This window comes from Diadema antillarum, unplaced genomic scaffold (assembly GCF_040938485.1).
Source record: "Diadema antillarum isolate AM-2024a unplaced genomic scaffold, OU_Dant_1.0 seq00000247_RagTag, whole genome shotgun sequence".
Lineage (NCBI taxonomy): Eukaryota > Metazoa > Echinodermata > Echinoidea > Diadematoida > Diadematidae > Diadema > Diadema antillarum.
The window spans coordinates 367,182-388,053 of NW_027271291.1; the positions used below are offsets into that span (position 1 = coordinate 367,182).

Sequence of the window (20,872 nt, forward strand, 5' to 3'; positions counted from 1 at the left end):
CTAGGTCCCATACTCGCCCTAAGTGAAAGGTGAGTTGCAGAAGTGGTGTAACAACGTACTGCAACAGTTGTAACAGTAGTAAGGGCGACGGAGTGGTTATTGATGTAAAGATATCACGGCAGGTTCATATCAGGAACCTGAGATATCCCATAAGGTACTTGTGTATGGATTTGAGTATCAAAATTCGTGTACACGAATGTGCAACTCAGTTGATGAGATATACGTTAACGATATTTTGAAGTTGTGAAGTCCTGAGGGTTGTTGTGTTCGAATAAACACTACAGATTGGTTGAGATACTAGATCAGTAAGTGGCATGTGTGATTATATCCGACTCTGGTTTAACCCATGTGACATCTAGATATTCGTTTCATCGCAAAAGTGATGTTGAGGGTATCATAAATCAACACAAATCAACATGCATTTGAATTTTAGGGCCACTTTAAGTTTACCAGGCATGGAGCTATATTCTGTCAACAAAATCAATGTCAAACGACTAGGAAAGTTTAGGCCTACTGGAATGTTGGATGCTGTTCTAGAAGTTTCTGGAAAGATGGATAGGGTCTGCAAGTCAGAGCAGATCACACTGAGGGATATCTCGATGTCAGTCGGGATAATAATATGCATGATTTTAATTGTTGTACTTTTTCTTTTGATTGATTTTGATTTTTTTTTCTCAGTCATGAATTTGTTATTGAAGTGATATCAGAGCATACGATCTTAAATGATGGTATATCAGCGAGCTTTAGCTACTATCGTATCAAGGTACTTTTTTTTTGCATAAAATCAACATAATATGGATAATACACAAACGATAATCAAATACACGTATATAATATCAGCTGGAATACGGATGGATTGCCCTGCTCAGCTACGCTTATACAATACAACGCGTTCTACCTAGGAGTCAAGGAAAATCATTGGTATTATGAACAGCAACACTATACATAACCAAAAAATAAACTTCAGAAAAACATATCATAGTAATGATCATCTTGTGAAAGAGTTTTTGTACAGCTCGATTAACTATATGTCAGTCAGTGGAGCTGGTAACATGTCCGCATACTCGCTCGCTCGGAGTAAAGGCCGTGTCACACCTTTCCGGGCAAGCCTTACGTGCTACTTGCGAAGAACAATTTTTGCTACACGGAGGTCCCCGCAGATTACCCGCACATTACAGTACCTAGTACGTATCCCGCCCGCAGTTACCCGGAGTTGCGCACGCAAGTCCTATTTACCCGCAGTCAAGTTTAGGCCCTGTCACACCTTTCGGGCAAGCTATGCGAGCTTGTTACATCTGGGGATTTTCCAGCACGAATGACATTTGTTTGTTTTTGTTGTTGTTGTTGTTGTTGTTGTTTTTGTTCTTGTTTTTTGTTCTTTTGCGGGCGGACAGGGATTTGGGCGAGTTTCGCGTGAGTCCTACAGGTTGGACCTGTGCTACTTACGTTCGTCTTACGTGCATTCCATGTGACTTGCGTGTCAGGCGCATGGGTGGCGAGTGAGGGCTGACAACTTGGTGTAGGAATCCTGCCGAAGGAATTTGATTTGCATAGATCCACGGGAAACTTACGTACTTCAAGCAGGTCAATTGCTTGTGACTTGCGGCAGCTGCGGGCCTCCTACTGGTGTTCTTCGTGGACCTCTGCGGGCGATCTTCCTGATTCACCCGGAAAAAGTTTTGATAATGCTCAAAACTTGGCTGCGGGTAAATTGGACTAGCGTGCGCACCTCCGGGCAACTACGGGCGAGATACGTTGTAAGTACTGTCAGGTGCGGGCCACTGAACTGCGGGGAGCTTCGGGTAGCAATTTTTTTTTTTCCCGCAAGTCAACCCGCAAGGCTTCCCCAGGCACGGTTTGACAAGGCCTTGAGCGTGCTCAAAACTTGTTCCGGGTGAGTCGCGGGGGTTTGCCTGCAGAGGCACATGCAGAAACACAAGTAGGAAGCCCTTAGCGGCAGCACCTCGCAGGCAACTCCCACGCAGGTAATTCGCAGTCCCCGTATGTTGCTCGTAACTGAAAACGGATCGGTTTCGAAGATTTCGCGCAGGTCACACGGAATACACGCAAGTACCAGGTAAGTAGCACACGTCTATACAGGTATAGTCCAGGCTAGAAGACACCTAACCTTGTTTTTTGATATAATATATACAATGGTTTTTTTTTTAATGGTTTCTTGTCAATTCGAGGGTGCTGATTCCAAATCCGATTGATGCCACTCGCGTAACCTTGAGCATTTTCGGCAAAATGCAAAAATCCAAAATGGCCGCAAAATATGCTAATTTGGCCGTGATAATCAGAATAAGGCGCATTCTATTACCAATTATTCCGCCAAACTTTGTACATTTCCTTTCCTAAAGTTACTCCATCTGTATTTGCAAGAGAATCTTCATTTCATATAGGTTTATTTGGTACTTAAAGCTCATTTTCAATTCAAAATGGCCGCCATTCCTATGCTCATGTACAATATGAATGGTAAAAAAAAAAAATGCATGGAAATATAGAACAAATTTACTGTATTTCCAGTCTCGTACCTACGCTGTTATAAAGTGTTGCGTGTGCAACGCAAATATATTGGGTGCCACTTACAATATATAGGGCCTACATGTATATATGTATTTTTATCCTTCAAAATGGTCGTCACTCTTATTCTGTATAATATGAATGGCAAAAATATATGTGGAAATAGAAAGCCAATATGCTGGGTGTTTCTTTTTTTCTGACATCCAGCTACATTGTTTATTAAGATCTAGTGCTGATCATATATCTGAAGGATGTTCTTAACAAAAAGTTATTCTTTAGTGATGCAAAAGTCCTTATTTACCACATAAATTAGGATTGTTACTAGGAATTATGAATGGTAACCCTTACGATGTTTAACACAATTTCTTATCTTTTTTTGTTTCATCCAAGAATATAAGTGCACTACACATCACGCAAAAGAAAGATCAATATACCATCCTGTTCTGCATGCAGGTTGCATATAAAAATGTAATACTCACACAATATTAACAACCTAGATACATGGTATTTATCAAATAATGTTGAAAATGGAGGGGAGGCTAGAAAGCAAGGCTTCTAACATGTATTTCACTGAAACCATTATTAATAGGGTACAGAAAAGGTGCAAGGAATGGGGGGGGGTGTAGGGAGTCCTGTGGTGAGTTTGAAATGGATCATAACTTCCATCACTTTTATATGATATAATCTAAGACTACCGCCTTGATGTTATCGAGCAAACTTGATTTTCTTCTTGAATTAAAACAACAGCAAACACTGGTGAAGGTATAAACAAAACTGTCCAAACGCAATACCTTTCAAACTATTCAAAACCAAGGACCAATATGAAGTACCTCTTTCAGTTCTGTCACACTAGTTCCCATGTGTTTATTATATATACTTTAACATCATAAGGTCAGTCATTCTCGTCTTAAAACCAAAACTGTTCTTTCTTATTGTCTTCAAAGATCTCATTAATTTGATGTTTGGCAGCAGGCGACATCAGCCCCAAATTTGCAGGATTCTAGGGCCAAAGATGCATATCAATCCTGCAATTGCCTTAGTTGCAACCACCTCTGATGGTGTTCAGCACTTCCATGACTTCCTCAAGGGTCAGAGGGTGATTATTTGCCATAGGACCAGGATGAAAGCCCGTTGAAGCCATCTGGCTTTGTTGTCATGCCAGAGACAGTATTGTAGGTAACTTGGATGGTCCGTGGCCTCAGACCAGCATCTGCACCATCCGTTTTTGGGGTCAAAGCTGTCAGTGATGGGGAGAGGGGGAGGGAGATCTACAGTGTGTCTCTAAAAAAAGTAAACCCAAATTCAACAGCAAATTTCAGAAAACTATAAAATATTTGCACATTATTTTTTCATGGTTAGATAGTCCAATAAGTCCTCTATCTAACGATACCACGTAGGTTATGTAATTCGCATGCATGACTGAGCATGGTTCAACTTAGTGAATGGGTGTGAAATCATCATCATATTGTCATGCATTCAGGGCAAATTTGAAGTTAAATTTTTGTCACATGTTAGGCCTATGATTACATAACAACTTCAGCAAAGGTTGTTCCTGGCACATTCACACTTTACATGCTTTCCAAACATGGTACAGTTGACAATTGAGCAGAGAATATTCCCGGTAACTCGATACCAGGAAACAAGAAGTTTCGTGGAAGTTCAAGAGGCTTTTCGGGTGCAGTTCCCCGACAGGCAGCCTCCAACAAAAAGAGCCATCTGGTACAATGTGAGAAAGTATGCTGATCACGGAACTTGCCACAGTGATGATTTCACACCCATTCACTAAGTTGAATCATGCTCAGTCATGCATGAGGGTTACATAACCTACGTGGTATCATTGGACAGAAGACTTATTGGACTATCTAACCATTAAAAAATAATGTGTAAATATTTTATAGTTTTCTGAAAATTTGCCGTTGAAGTTGGGTTTACTTTTTTTAGAGACACCCTGTAGATTGGCTTGTGGGATTTCAGACACATTGATGACAGGTTCCTCGGGGGGGGGGGGAGGCATTTCATGAAGCGTTTTGTTATATATATATATATATATATATATATATATATATATATATATATTGGGCAAACTGTTATAAGCCTAAAAACCATTGCATCTGATTGGCTGAGAACAAATACCCCCAGGTCAGGTTATCAGGTTATCATGATTGGAAGCCAAGATCAGGGTATGCGTAGACGGCACTGGGGACACTTGCCATCCTTTCCTTCCAGCGTAAGGAGGGAGAGTGATTGAGCACCAGTTAAGGAGGGTAGACTTCCTTAGCCTATGCCTGCCAAAGAAGGCTACCTTGAACATATAGCGTTGGCAAGATGGTTGCTAAGATGGAAGGCATGGGCCTAATGGTAATCTTGTAAGGTTGAGGCAAAGTCTCCAGAAGGAGAATTACTCCTCTATTGTCTTGAGATGGGTCAGTACTCGGCTAATGTCATCCGAGGACCTTCTATGAGACGTAAGGGTAAGATTATCTGCACGAGCAAACTTCCTTCATGAAGTGATTATCATGTCACCATGTTAAAAGGAGTGGAGTTAGTTTATAGCCACCCTCGAGGAGGCCATCATTCAGAGTCCCAAGTCAGTTAGTATGCGACATCCTGAAGCTGAAAGTGCTGAAATTTACGGACAAGCAGTGTGAAGTTGTTATAGCACTGCTTTCAGAATGAGGCAGCACTTTAGAAATCTTAGAGCCTTCCTAGACATCATACGCAAAGACATTCACTCCGAGAAAACTGGTGGTAAAATCCATCTATCGCGAGAACAGTGAAGCCTTTCACCTAATATTGCTACAATGTCAGCATGTCAATTGTCAGATACGTGTAGCTCTGTGGATGGTGGCTGGTAAGGTTGGGCTTTAGATCTACATAAAGGAGTGCTCAAGCAAGTCCCCACGTCTTTACCTTCTTTCTATGGCAAGATCACCAAGTGACCCCTAAGTACCTTGTTAGGCAATTGCAGGATTGCAGGGGTCGCGGTCGGACAGCAGCAGAGGTGGGGGCAAACAGGTGTAAAATAAGCCCCTAGTGACTAATATGGACTCATCCCATTATATTCATCATGAATCACCTGCATTGTACTAACATTGGTAAATATTCAATAATTCCACAATTCATCACTGAAGGAAAGGTAAGAGCAGTGTACTTATCTCCAGACACAAAAAAAATGTGTCAATTTTACGGGTGCTGTTCGTTTGATTCCGAAGGTTCGCTATTTCGAGGGTTCGTTATTCCGAAGGGTCGTCAATCCGAAACAGACAAATTCCCTATAACTAGAGGTTCGTTAATCGTAAAATGAAAAGGGGTTCGTTAATCCGAAGGGTCGTCAATCCGAAACACACAAATTCCCTATACCTAGAGGTTCGTTATTTCGAAATTGAAAAAGGGTTCGTTAATCCGAACATTTGTGGTGTTATTCCGAAGGTTCGTCATTCCGAAGATTCATTAATCCGAAAATGAAATTCGGAAAAATGAACCTTCGGACTAACGAATCTTCGGATTAAAGAGCCTTCGGAATAACGAACCTTCGGAATAACGAGCTGTAACCAATTTTACAGTGGCAAGTACACAAGTTCACGCTTAGTAGAGCAGTTAAGCCCTCAAAATCATGACAATTGTGCAAAATTTGACTAAAGCATGAAACTTTCTCCAGTGTTAGTACATACCATAAGATTCATCTTAAGATCGGGAGGTAAGTCTGATTTGACCTCTGATGACCTCCAGAGGTCAATGAACTTTAAATATCAGAATATTGATGTTTGGAGGCATTTGTGAATGATAAGCCTAGATCTTGGTTACGCTGTACTAAATAATGCATTTGTACTACAAATCTTCCGTTTCCACAGGGCATTGACAGGTTTCTACCTTTGACCTCTGATGACCTTTAGAGGTCAATGACCTCAAAATACCATAATATTGATCTGTTATGTTATTAGTTAATGATACACATGGTTAAGATGTGCAAAACATGCATATCTGTTTTACAATGAAATTGTCTTCATATTCCAAAGAGCACAGACAGGGCTCTACCTTTGACCTCTGGTGATCTTTAGAGGATGTACAACACAAACATCTGTTTTACAACGTAACCCAGATGGCTACTAGCACATAAAATAAAGAATAGAATAGAACAGAATAGAATAGAATATAATAGGATAGAGAGTAAAAGAAAACAGAACACCGCATTCGTTTCCTAGTCACCCTGTGAGGTCAATATGCTCAGTATTTTCCCCTTCTTGGAGTTTATGAAACCGTTTATCTTCCTTCCAGCTATTTTTTGTCGAAACCCCCTCTCCCAAGAAAAGTTTATGGTCATAGGAATTTATAAGTTAAACATTGGCTACTTTCCCCGCTAGTGGTCAGTTCCAATGGCTCTTCTTCCCCAAAGTCCCACACCAAATTACGGGGAATGACATGATGGCGTGTTCTTACCCTCTGATCCCCAAACATAAATGATCTTCTGAGCTGGAAGGTCGCCCTCCTGCCAGAAATTATCCCTCTAAAGGGCTTTTTACACTTGCAAATTTTTGCTTGGTCCCGTACCGACGGTGGGGCTAAGGGGAGGTGCGGGGGGGGGGGGGGGGGGTCTTAGCCCCACCAATAAAGAATTCATTTCTAGTGAACACCACACCCCAATATAAGATTGAGCCAATGAAATGCTTTAGGGAAAGGAAGTTTGTTAGCAAATTACTTATAAAAAAAGAAAACATGTTTGAGCCGAGAAATCAGTTAGAGTGGTTAGCTGTAAATGTGATGACAAATCCAGTATCTATGTACCTGTACAATAATATGGTCGCCGGCTCAGAGAAAGTCGTGAGGAGCTTTTGGGAACTTACATAATAATGACGTTGTCTTCATATATATATATATATATATATATATATATATATATATATGAAGAGTGTGTTCGCAAAAACCGATAAGTCCATGTTTGAAGATTTTGAAGGACGGTCTCTGTCATAAAATATAAAATAATACCTTTTAAATGATATATTGGTCACTACATATGAAGGTACATTTTTGAAGTTATGGTCAAAAGAAGCAAAAATTTTCTTATTGTTCTCTTTATTTTTCTTGACCTTTAATCGCAAATATCTCCACTTGGCAAATATGGACTTATCGGTTTTTGCGAACAAACTCTTCAATATGTGTGTATATATAAGAGAGAAATCGTTCAAGAGGAATGACTTTAATTTACGTTTGAAGACATTTCAAGAGATGTAGTCTTATTTGTTAAGGGGCAAATCATTCTACTGTTTGCAGTCTTGTAAACATACTTGTATCTTTAATAGCGAAAACTGTTCGAGTACGTGGACGGTGATAAGTAAGCCCCTTTAATCAAATTATGTATGAACCAAATGGTTTCTTTTGAACATGTATTGTGTTGAAAAGTTCTTGGCAAAATTCCAGGGAATATGTGCACGTGAAAATTCCGATGTTCAAAGCATGCGATGGGAAATGTAAACAGTACGTGCGAATGCTTCTATGCTTCCTGCTAAACTAAGTTGTTATTGGGGAAAAGAAAAGAAAAGTCGCGCTCTACCATGTCTACACCACAACGCCCACGGATATCTAAGCTGGAGGTGGGTTGGAATGTCTTGTTTAGAGCATCAACCTAAGTACAGATTAATTGGCACGCTATCTTTTGAAGAGAAACAATACTTTGTTTCACATTGTTAGTGGCGAAAAGAAAAGGAAAGAGAAGAGAAGTCTCGTTTCACGAGAGATGTTCAGATCCCGCTCTACACCACAACGCCTACGGATATATAGGCTGGAGGTGGGTTGGAATATAAAGCACCAACAGTAATTGCAGATTAATTTTGAAGAGGAACAATATTTTGTTTCACACACGATGATAGCAGAAAGACAACTGATAATCATCCGCTCGTGTGAAATCAAGCAGAAGTTTTTCAAAACATTTCAAGAGGCATCTTGGTGAGTTACAGTCTGTTAAACATGTCAATATAATGTGAAAAACAAATTGAAGGTCACCTGCAATAGGCCACCTGCAATACAGCCTCGCATTTTCCGACATCACAACTTCACGTGAAATAATTAACACGTTCCATATTATACTTGTGATGGAGAGGGAAAATAATAATCAACAACACTGCAAGATTGATGAAGTCAACAGACGGGAACTGATTCCACGTAAAATACATAAACATGTACATATGTATTTTGATTTCTCCATGCATTTTCCCATATCATTACACACAATCATTCCACACGTATACTTGATATGGTGTTCAGCTCACTGTGTGCAGACTGAGCACGACCCGATAATTCAGAACCTCTGCCAGAGAAAGGATTGTAGCCTATCCCGCGAGTCAAAAAGAAGCTTTCTAAAGGCCGTGTCACACCAGTCTTGCGTGCGACTTGCAAAGAACAATTTTGACTACCCGGAGGTCCCCGTAGATATCCGCACATGACAGTACCTAGCATGTATCTCAAAAGTAGTCGCCCGGAGGTGCGCACGCATATTTTTTTTTTTTTTACCGTGTTTAGGCCCTGTCACACCTTTCCGGGCAAGCTACTCGGGCTTGTTACGTGTAGGGATTTTCTAGCATACCGGACATTCCTGAGGGCGGAAAAGGATTTGTGCGAGTCAGCGCATGTGTCTTACTTGCTGGACGCGTTATACTTGCGAGTATACTGTGTGACCTTTGTACCAGTCGCGTGGGGGCTGACAACTTAGAGAAGGAATTCCTCTAATGGAATGGCTGAAATCTCAGAATTTCATTATCTTGGCTGCATACGGGACTGCAAAGTACCTGCATGGGAATTGCCTGGGAAGTACTGCCGCTAAGGGTCTCCTACTGGCGTTCTGCGTGGACCTCTACGGGCATTCCCGCGACTCACCCGGAAAAAGTTTTGGTCATGCTCAAAACTTGGCTGCGGTTAAATCGGACTTGCGTGAGCACCTCCGGGCAACTACGCGCTAGATACTGTCAGGTGCGGACCAACTGCGGAGAGCTCCTTGGAGTAAATTTGTTTCCCCGCAAGTCAAGCCGCAGAAGTTCCCCCGTACGGTATGACAAGGCATGAATGAAAATTGCAAACATTCTTGTTCGCCCGCTGAAAATCTGTTGATAAACGCAGTCTCCAGGCTGCGTTTATTAACTTTCCCCTGTTTAAACGGCTTTCGAGAGCCCTTTCCAAAGCCCTTTAGAAGGCTGCGTTTATTACTTTCCCCTGTTTAAACGGCTTTCGATAGCCCTTTCCAAAGCCCTTTAGAAACAGCTTTCAAAATAGTTGCGTTTATCAACTTTCTTCGCGAACACGATTTTTTAACTGGCCTGTCACTGCACTAGCTGCATTGCGCTATTCGACCAGAGGAGAAGTACAAGTACTGAAGTACAAGACTACAAAGCCGTTTCAAAACAGCTTTGCGTTTATCAACTTCCAAAAGGCTTTTACAAACAGGTTTCTGAAAACCTGTTTTTAGGAAACCTGTTTGGATAGCCACAAATTTGGGGCTTTCGAAAAGGCTTTCCTAAAGGGCTTTCAAAACAGCTTTGCGTTTATCAACTCGTAAAAATTCCTTGAAAGCTGTTTGGATAACCTGTTTCTGCCGAGAAAGGAGAGTTAATTGATAAACGCACCCTTTCGTAAAGGCTTTCCCAAAGGGCTTTCAAAACAGCTTTGCGTTTATCAACTCGTAAAAATTCCTTGAGAGCTGTTTGGATAACCTGTGTCTGTCGAGAAACGGAGTTGATAAATGCACCCATAGAGACAAGCTTGCCTTCACCTAAATTGTTTAGATATTGCCAATGGAAGACTCTGATGATCACATACACTGGCTGTGCACCTGGAAGAACGCTGGTCTGACCTCAAGATGTCCATTTTAGTCGTGGTGGAGATCAGTTGCGTGCTTCTCTGAAGACGCACATGCTGCCCTGTCTTGAAAGAGATCGAGGGTATACATCTATTTCAGCAGGAGGTTACACGGAATCATCACTTGCTGGTAGAGAGTTTTAACCGGATGATATTACCCGCTGCCTTACTACCCTGATTCACACATTGGATGCAAACTGGATGGCAGCCATATTGGAAACAAGCAATATTTGGGCATATGGGGGCACAACTCTTGGCCAGGCCCAATTGTTAAGGAGTATCGAGTATAAAGAAGACAATAAGAGCAAATAGTAGTTCCACTCCTATTTGGAAGTGAGGTACCTAAAGATGTCATTAAAAAAATGCCCCAAGTTGCCTGACTTAATGACCTAAACTTAAGTGGATGACAATAGCAAGACACAGGATTACTTCATGTGGAGTGCATGTTAGGCCTCACAGTATGTCGTTTTCAAGATGGTCCATGACGTCACTGTATGCTTCAGGACCATGAGTCATTCATCGGAACCATGCCCCGAGCTCAAAACTAGGTAGCATTGCCCATGAGCTTGACACTATAAGTTTAGGCAAATCAGGCCCATAAGAGTCCGACACATGGGGGGGGGGGGGGGGGGAGGTCCACAAGACCTATACACTGAATAGATTACAGTGTGCCAAGTTTTCCTCGAGTGTCGAGCTCGCGGACCGCACAGCTTGTGGGCCTATCATATTTGATGTCGAGCTCATGGACCTTGTTCATCTAGTGTTTAGGTCACAGGATGTATGACTCGTGAGCTGCGTAACTCATGGGCTGTACGACTCTTGAGTTGTTTGACTTGTGACGTACACCTGATGAACACTGTAATGGGCCTGTTGTTTTCTGGTTAGTATCTTTCACCCTTTCATCCAGTTCGAGGGACTTTGCCATATGCCTGTTCACATACTATTAAGCATCAACCCAAAATATGGTACTCCTCTCCCCACTTTCCATGTTTAAGCGTACAAATTTTGTCCAGTGCAAATTTGATAATGTTGCACATAATTTCATGCAAGCTAGGCTGCATAACGAACCCAAACATAAATATTATACAGTATGTCCCCCCCCCCTCGAAAAAAAAGAAAAGAAATACAATTAGATTTTCGCATTGATAACACACAATATGATTAAATTGTCTAAATACTACTCCAGGGTCTTAAAATATAAAATTTTAGCTCTATTTTGCAGTAAACCCCATTCGATTTGGTTAAGCGGTCACAGAGAAATGTGGATTGTTTTAAAGCATGTCATGAGTTTGATTCTTCCAAGTTTAGTACTTCGATGATCCTGTGTGTGAATACAATAGACAGAAATTGGAGGGAAGAAATTCCTGACATCTTCTATAAAATTCCTCGTTTCTCTTTGACCACTGAAGCAAATCAAATGGGGTTTCCGGTAAGATGTGGGCAATGAGGTACAGTTCATACCCTGAATTTGTATTGAGATTGATTCGATATTTTTAAAGATATCATTGCGGAGGGTCCCGTTGTATTTTTTTTTTTTTTGGGGGGGGGGGGGCATACGGTATTTGAGGTCACTTCCATCACTGAAGACACGTAAGCTTCATTTCTGAAGTAATTGACCGCTCACATTCCTGAAACCTTTTACTATGAACCAGTACTCTGTGGAATATGCATACATGCTTTGATTATAACGTCAAGGTGTGATTTGTAAAAGATTATACTTTTAGAATTAAACCAAAGAAGCCAAACACAAATACTTGTAATCCTACACACATTTTGATATTCTAAAAGTCTGACCTCACATTGTCCTTAGATGTCAAAGTTGGATATACACAGGGTAATGGCCAATGTTCTGTGGAATGAGGAGGCACTTCTATTGTAGCATAAATGCTAATACTAGTAGCATAATACGTGATTGCACACCAGGTATACAGTGAACCATTGAATATATGTCAAATATCAATATTCTGATATTTTGAGGTCATTGACCTGTCACAGTCCTCGGAGGTCAAAGGCAGAGACATGTAAATAATTTCCATTGAACTGAGGAATAGGAAAGCGATTCAGTTGTAACACGAACACTTTAAGACATCGTTATCATGTTTATCATCAACCAATTGCACCAAATATCAAAATTCTGATAATTTGAGGTCATTGACCTCTGGAGGTCATCAGAGGTCAAAGGTAGAAACCTGTCAAGGATCGGTGGAACATTGAGGCAATTCCACTGTAAAAAACAAACAAACAAACAAACAAACAAACATGGTTTTAGTACATCATTGCCGTGTTTATCATTAATCAATGACAGAATATCAATATTCTGATATTTTGAGGTCATTGATCTCTGGAGGTCATCAGAGGACAAAGGTAGAAACCTGTCAGGGTTCTATGAAACATGAAGACAATTCACTGTAACAAAAAATGAGTTTTTAGTTCATCATTAGGACCTACCATTTTAACATTCATCAATGACGCAAAATATCTATTTTTACCAAATTTTGAGGTCATTGACCTTTGGAGGTCATCAGAGGTCAATTCAGACTTACCTCCCAATCTTAAAATGAATCTTATAACATGTACTAACACTGGTGAAAGTTTCATGCTTTAGTCAAATTTTGCACAATTTTTCGGCTTATCTGCTCTACTACTGTTACATTTTAAGTAACCTTGAGCAAGTACGTGAAAAATCACGCCATCACAGAACCAGTGGTAAATCTGATCTACTTTATACAGATCAGACAGAAGGTCATTTGTCATTTGTATTTTCAAGCAAATCATATACTCTGGGAGAACATGAAAAACCTTTTTTTTTTTAATATCAGAGATTTAAGGGAAGGAAGTGGGGTGGTCCCTTTCCCCTGCCTCATGTTCTTTCTCGGAAGAGGGAATTGAACAGTTTGTATAATATTACTTTTAGATTAGAGTTATTTTAGGTAGTTCGATATTTTAGACAGTTATTTGGAAATTTTATTTGTGTTATCATCTGAGATTAAGCTTCAGTAAATCAGAGTAAATGTTATGATGTTGAACATCTCAAGGGAAGTAAGTATCAAATGTTCATGTCTAATAATTCCTGATAAACGATCGTGATGTTGGCATCAATTCAAGTTTTGTTGGGCTTTTTCCCAAATTCCTTGTGAAAAATCCAGATTGAGGAACCAGATTTGGATGATTGCATCACAAATAAAACAGCCCTAAACAACCTTCTGATTTCTTTTCTGATTTCTAATCAGCACCCAAATTGATAAACAGTGTTGCTGCATGACAGAAAATTTGTTTATTTCCGTGCACATTTTATCGTTCATATTGTACAGGGGTATATGAGTGGCATTCATTTTGTATTTTTGTATTAAGAAGAAGATATAAGATTACAAAGAATATATTTTCTGTTTGCTTGTTTGTTTACTTGCTTGTGTTGCAAGTGGCACTCATCAGATTTGCATTATACACATGCAAGACTTGTTAACAGCGTAGGTATGTGACCGAAAAACAGCAAATTCGTCTTCTATTTCTATGCATATTTTTTTTTTTGCCATTCATAAAGTACATGAGTATAGGAATGGCGGCCATTTTGAATTGAAAATAAGCTTAAAGTACTAAATGTACCTACATTAAATGCAAATTTTCTTGCACGTGCAAATAAAATTACTCAAGGAACACAAATTTTTGAAAAGTTTGATGGAATAATCTGTCATAAAATTGACATAAATGGGATTATCATGGGCAAATTAGCATATCTCGCGGCCATTTGGGATTTTTGCATTTTGCCGAAAATGCTCAAGGTTACGCGAGTGGCATCAATCGGATTTGGAATCAGCACCCTCGAATTGACAAGAAACCATCAAAAAACATTGTATATATCGAAAAACAAGGTTAGGTGCACTTTCTATGGAGCCTAGCCTGGACTAGTAAGACTCGAGTACGTAACTCGCCAACATCCTTATTCGCCCGCAGAAAATTCTCCTGCGTGCTGGAAAATCCCTACTTGTAACAAGCCCGCATAGCTTACCCGGAAAGGTGTGACAGGGTCTTTACGACTCTCAAGAAAATGAGAGCCAACGAAGCAGGTGTGTGTGTGTGTGTGTGTGTGTAGGGGTGTGGGAATTTCAACCCATCAAAGTTATGTGTACGGATACTGTATAATATATATATATATATATATATATATATATATATATATATATATCCGTTGGGTATATATCCGTCGGGAATATAGTTTGTTGAGGACTGGTGATATAATATGTCGTATGTTAGGAAGTTTTCCCCTTTATGTGTTGCTGTTGTCACTCAAGCGGACCCTGCTAGCCAGCTTTCCTTTTTGTTTATTGGATGGGGGAGGAAGAGTCAAACAGTGCCGTACTGGAGTAAGGGGGTTCCAACGAACACCCCCTCCCTAGGTGAAAATAGCTGGGCCATTGGACCGCCCTCCACCCCCCCCCCCCCAAAAAAAAAAGAACCCGCCCCTCATGTGCAGTTATTATAGCGATACGTGTCTGCTATGTACTATACGTATGTTGAAAAAGTGTGACCATAAAATCATAACACACATTATTAGTGACATAGAATTCATGGACCGCCCCCCCCCCCCCCACCGTAAAAAAAAAAAAAAAAATGAACCCGCCCCCATGCGCAGTTATTATACCGATCTGCTATGCACTATATGTACGTTTAAAAACTCTGATGATGAAATAACAACACACATTTAGTGACATAGAATATATACAGGTATACCAGTTCACAGTCAAAGTTTAATTCATTCTCAAAGGCACCATATAGTTTCAGTCCTGACATCAAACTATTCAGATGGTCCCTTAATAATGTGCACATTGTATGCTCTTTGTTCTTATATGGTGAGAGAATTTAATAGTGATTTCGAGTTTCCAATGAACTATCAAATCCGATAAACAAAAATTGCTAGTACGTCTGTATCATCCTTTCATTGCATTGTTAATATTGCCGTTAGGCATTGATAACATGTATTGTAGGTCTACTGTATATGACTTTATGCACATGGGAATTGTCGCGTACTTTTGTGTAAAGATGTTTCAGTTCAGCCGCTAATTTCATTTCAGATTATTTCACTTCCGAATAAAAAAAAAGGTAAAATGTGACATTTGCATGAACAAAAATATAGAATACAATTTGACTTTAGCATGTTCAAGCAAAATTGATACAACTTTTTGTTTTCAATAAAACAAAACATTTAAGGCGAACAGTAACTTATGTGTATGGAGAAACTACATCGTATATGTAATAATGACTGGCTATAGCTTTTTAGCAGTTCCCTCCATTTCCGACGTCTTTTCTTTATACGATTAAATGAAACATAGATCGGGGATCGTGCTTTTCATATGAACAAAATTTTGAAGCAACTACTTATATTACTATGATTGCGTCAACTTTCCTTCACAGAAACATTCAAATCCAAACTGAAAACCTTTAGTCATGCTATTCCTCTGGCATTTACAATCACATCACTGAATTATACTCTGTCTATGAGTGTGTTCCTTCTCTCTACTCCTTGTTAGTTTTCCTATTCTTTTCCCTCCAGCGCTCCATCCATGTTTGTTCACGTGTTTTTCTTGTAGCATCATGAGCACCGAAAGGTGTCATCAATATTGCCATCATTCTTTCATGTATTTTTATATAAATCTAATAATAATAATAATAATAATAATAATAATAATAATAATAATAATTGACAGTGCTTATACAGCGCATAACACAAAGTGATAACGTCCCTATCCGTTCAAATGGCGAATATAAGAGACAAAAAAACTTGGACGCCGATATTATCTGGGCTTCACCTGTAGCTTTTGCTAGTTTTCTTTGTAGGTACATAATATCCTTATGTATCATGTATCTTAATTTATATTGCGAACGATACATTATTTTGCAATTCATTGCATGTATCTCTCTGTGACGAGTCGGACGTTCATCCACACTGCATAATTTTAGCGTATGAGTCATTTTATTTCATTTTACCCAAGAATAAATTTACTAATTAAACAGCTATGCAGGGTATATGTATGTTAGTAAACTAAATAGATAAAGTGGACTGACGCTCTTGCACATGTTTTCTTCTTCTTTGTACTTAAGACATCATTCTCTATTTTCATATCTACCATTGTGATATTTCAGTATCTCTTAATTGACTATAACCCTATGACGTCCCACTACTTATTTTAGCAAACACTATACTCTACACCCTTCAGTCTCACTAACACATTATACAATAATGTCTTACTACACGCTTCAAGGGTGTGTACAGTTCTGGCTGAGGTGAGGATTTAGCTTTTAACGTTTTGCGAGATATTCAGAAACCACTCTACGAGATGTCAAAGAGCATGCAATGTTAAGGGGTATCAAAAGTTTATTTAATCAAAATCGGTTTTCGAAATGGCTGAGATATTCAAAAACAAGGTGAAACAAAGAGATTCTAATAAAAGGCGTGGCTTGTTGCCTTTTATCATTACCACTTTTTTGGATATCTCAGCCATTTGAAACCAATTTTCATCAAATAAACGTTGAATCCTTCTTAAAATTACACGCTCTTTCATAAATCATAAGAAGTTTCTCATTATCTAACTTAGGGATGTTCAAAACATGAATCCCCACCTCAACCAGTATTATACAGTCCCTTTCAGTCTTGCTTTACCTTGATAAGGGAGTTCAAGACGTATACACAGCAACGAATGAACAGTCTCAGAAATTTATAAGACAAATACATCGTCAAGCACACGATGCCTAGGAGAAATGAAAATACGTCCAAAAGATGATATTGGACAAAGGAGAAGTCATTGACTGGTGATCGCATGTAATCTCCGCCATGTTTGATCACGTGATTGATCCAGAAGGCTGCGCGATCTGCTGGTGCCATCGGACGATCCTTAAAGATAGCTGACAGTTGCTTAGCTCTGTCGCGATATGTTTGATTCGTTAACACCTCATTCATCTGTCGATATACATAGTCAACGCTTAGGTGTGCTCTGTCAATACCCAGGCCCATACCACGTGACGTCACGCGAACCATAATATCTACATGATCCCCGAAAAAGGGTATTACGATCACCGGAACTCCATGGTACAATGCCTCGTGGAAACCATTGTTACCCCCGTGATACATGAACAGCCTTGTTTTCGGGTGACCTAACAGGTCGTTTTGAGGTAGCCATGGCATCGCCTTCACGTTTGGCGGCAAGGGAATTGAAGGCGTATCTTTGAGTTGAATAATGACTTTCTGGGGAATTCGTGCGAGTGCGTCAAGAAATGTCTTCAGAACGTCAGGTCTAACGGAAGTGTAGGATGCAAAGTATGATCCCAATGTGAAAACAACAACTCCATGTTCACCCGAACTTTCCATAAAATCGTTGAGATCCTTACTCAAGTCTTTTGCCGGTCCGGCCGTCAGTCCACCTACTGGAATGATGTTGGGCGTCAGTGGAAAGGGGAATTCCATAGCGAAGTCGCAACTGATGAGAAACAAATCCGTCATATTGCGCCATGATGCCATTGGGTCGCTTCCTCCCATATGACTGCTCAAATTGTGCTTATCAAGAACACTCTGAAACTCCGAACCCATGAGGGAAACAAACACTCGCATTGAAAACAAGGAGAGCGTATTGATGACTCTCTGGATGAAACTCATTGATGATGTGAAACCCGTCATTGTGAATGGTTGGTAAGCTGGGTTGTAGGGGGATCCTAAGGTGTCGAAAGGAGCGTTGTTTACTGTTGTGGGTGCCGTCAAAATGAGGCGTGGGTCGTCCCTGGAGTGACTTCTGAGATACCCTTTAATGGCGAGGCTGCAAGGCCACGCGATGTCGGCCACGATAGCATCCAGGGTTTCAAAGCGTTTCATCATGGCCTCGTCTTCCAAAACAGAGTCACAAGTCTTCACTATGGCCTGCGAGAAGGTGGAAAAGAGCTTATAGAACTGTAAGAGGCTTCCCGACTCACTAAATCCTAGTTCTTCTAATTTCTGAAAGAACGCCTTGACACTGTAATCGGGATCGTTGCGAAAAATTTCGAATTTAAAGATTTCCGAATACTTGGCATCCTTTGCTCGGAAAGAATATTCTTCGCTGATTAGAAAGGTCACGTTGTGGCCTTGTTTTAGAAGGCTTCTGCCGACAGGTACCAGCGACAAAAAGTGACTGCCTTTTCCGAAGTTCCCAATCATCAATATGTTGGCTGCATCAGTACCACTTCTTTCCAGACACAGAAGGATCAGTGTGAAGCAGACGCAAACTTTGAAAACTCGCGTTAAAAGGCTTTCGGCCATGATCAGACGGAGTGTATCAAATGCCGGAAAACAAGCACCTGTGTGAAAAGATAATCATACAGTTCAATAATGAAGCCACATGGAGAAACATGGTGATCTCACACAAGACCTCATTACTTTCAGGTATAAAGAAAAATTGATACACATTCTATCCCTGTGTGATTTCCTTTTACTAGATCATGCCAAATACACTCGAAATTACATTTTTCAAGGAGGCCTCAAAATGGAAATCCACCCCAAAAATAAATAAACGTCAAAAGAAAGAGGAAATGTTCCCGACAGAACGATACAAAGATGTCAAAAATCAGATATGAAGTAAAAAAGATATGACATTTTGAAATTTCGCATTTCTTCCGAAAACATATCTTGACCAGTCCTTAGAAATAATTAAAATGACTATACGCTGATGTCAAGCTCTCACAATTTCTTATTAATTTCATACAAAGAAATGATAAAAATCTCATATTTCAGCTGTATGAATATAAAACTTGCCTTAAAACCACCCAAAATTTGAAAACAAAACATATGTTAACTCTGATATATGTTAGTATTAGAAAATGCTTTTACTTGTATTAGCTAAAAAGAACAATATTTCATAAAATATATAACACACATTTTTCTTTTTTCATTGTAGGAGTGATTGAGACATGGATGAACAGAACGTTGAGTCATTTTCACTAGAAGGTGATAATGTTTCAAGTAAACTGTATTGACGGCCGAGGTGGAGTAGCATATGGGATGTGAGAGAAAACTTCACTGTCCAAATCTTACCAAATGTTGGATTGCGTAGAATTTCTTTTCACTGAAACCACGGATGCAATTAAGAACTGCCAGGGGGAAGATAATACGTGTAGTTGGAATTGTATATCGCAAACCCTCTTCAAGCGGTAGTGATTTTCAAAGAATCCTTCGACTCTGTTCTGAATACTCTGAATGAAATTTTGAAAAGCATGCTTTATTATGTGAGACTTCAACCTTGATTTATTGCAGTACATAATCAAACCAGTGTTACCCAGAATAACGTTGATATCATCTTGGAGTTTTCCCACCTGATATGCAAACCGACTCGTATATGTTCTACATCAGCTACTCTTTTAGATAATATCTTACCAATTCTTCTGACCATCGTATCATTTCTGGTATCCTTCTCTCAGATTTAAGTGACCATTATCATTTTTTTTTTCTGTTTCTTCTGAAGCTCTTACGAGTGTAAATAGTTAAAATTACGATGCATCATCCCGTGAAAAAACACCTTTTTCATTAACATCACTGATGGGTGATTTCTCAAAAACTGACTGGTCAGATATGATTGAGTTGAACGACGCCAGTCTTGCCTATGAACTATTTTTGAACCATTATCTGTTTTTATTGGATGAACATATGTCACTCAGGAAGAAAAAAAGTAAACGATTCGATTAAAATGTGTATATACATCATGATTTAAACACTTTAAATGTATATATATATATATACATATATATATATAATATATATATATATACATATATTTAAATACATATATATATATATATATATATGTATATATAAACAAATTGATAATTTGTTTCAATATACATCGTTATTTTCCTAAACATTACTTGAATATTTGAGACAAATGTTTTCTTTGAACATGGAAATACACAATCGACCAGATGAAGTCATCTTTTTCACCAATCTAACTTCCCACTCCCTTAATAAATCAATTCTGTGTATTGGGCCAATCACATGGAATTCCCTGCCTCCATCGTTACGCAATATTCAATTCCTGAATTCAGTGACAACCAAGAACAAGTTTTATCATTTGTCTCTTTATGTTCAACTCATTTTTCTATTATCATCTATTTACACACGTACACATGAGTTGATTTGTGCTGCAAATCATTTTCAATTCATGCTATATAATGGGTGTAGCTTCCTTTTACTTTGTTTTTGGATGTCTTAGCCATTCCAAAACCGATTATCTCCACATAAACTTTAAATTCCTCTTAGAATGGCATGGTCTGTACTATTTCATCGGTGGTTTCTTGGTATCTCGAAGAAAGTTAAAAGCCCAATCCTCAGCTCCACCGATACTATGGCAATATCCCTTTAAATAATTTTTAAAACATTGTCATATCTGTAGGGTACATATCGTGTAATAATGAATGTTTAATATTTTGCTTTTTATCTTAAGAATGAAATAAAAACCAACGAATGAATGCGTGAATGAAGGAATGAATGAATGAG

The 20,872-nt window shown here is 39.3% G+C and overlaps 1 protein-coding gene across 1 annotated transcript; it reads right to left on the reverse strand.

The window, feature by feature from the left end:
- Positions 1 to 17,005: 17,005 nt before the first annotated feature.
- Positions 17,006 to 18,646, reverse strand: LOC139729583 (UDP-glucuronosyltransferase 2C1-like). The gene has a single exon (XM_071640507.1). It carries the CDS (start codon positions 18,644 to 18,646, stop codon positions 17,006 to 17,008), a length of 1,641 nt encoding a protein of 546 aa, XP_071496608.1.
- Positions 18,647 to 20,872: the final 2,226 nt, after the last annotated feature.

Excerpts from the sequence above, each read along its gene's own strand:
- LOC139729583 (XM_071640507.1), bottom strand. The coding sequence starts at position 18,646 with ATGGCCGAAAGCCTTTTAACGCGAGTTTTCAAAGTTTGCGTCTGCTTC.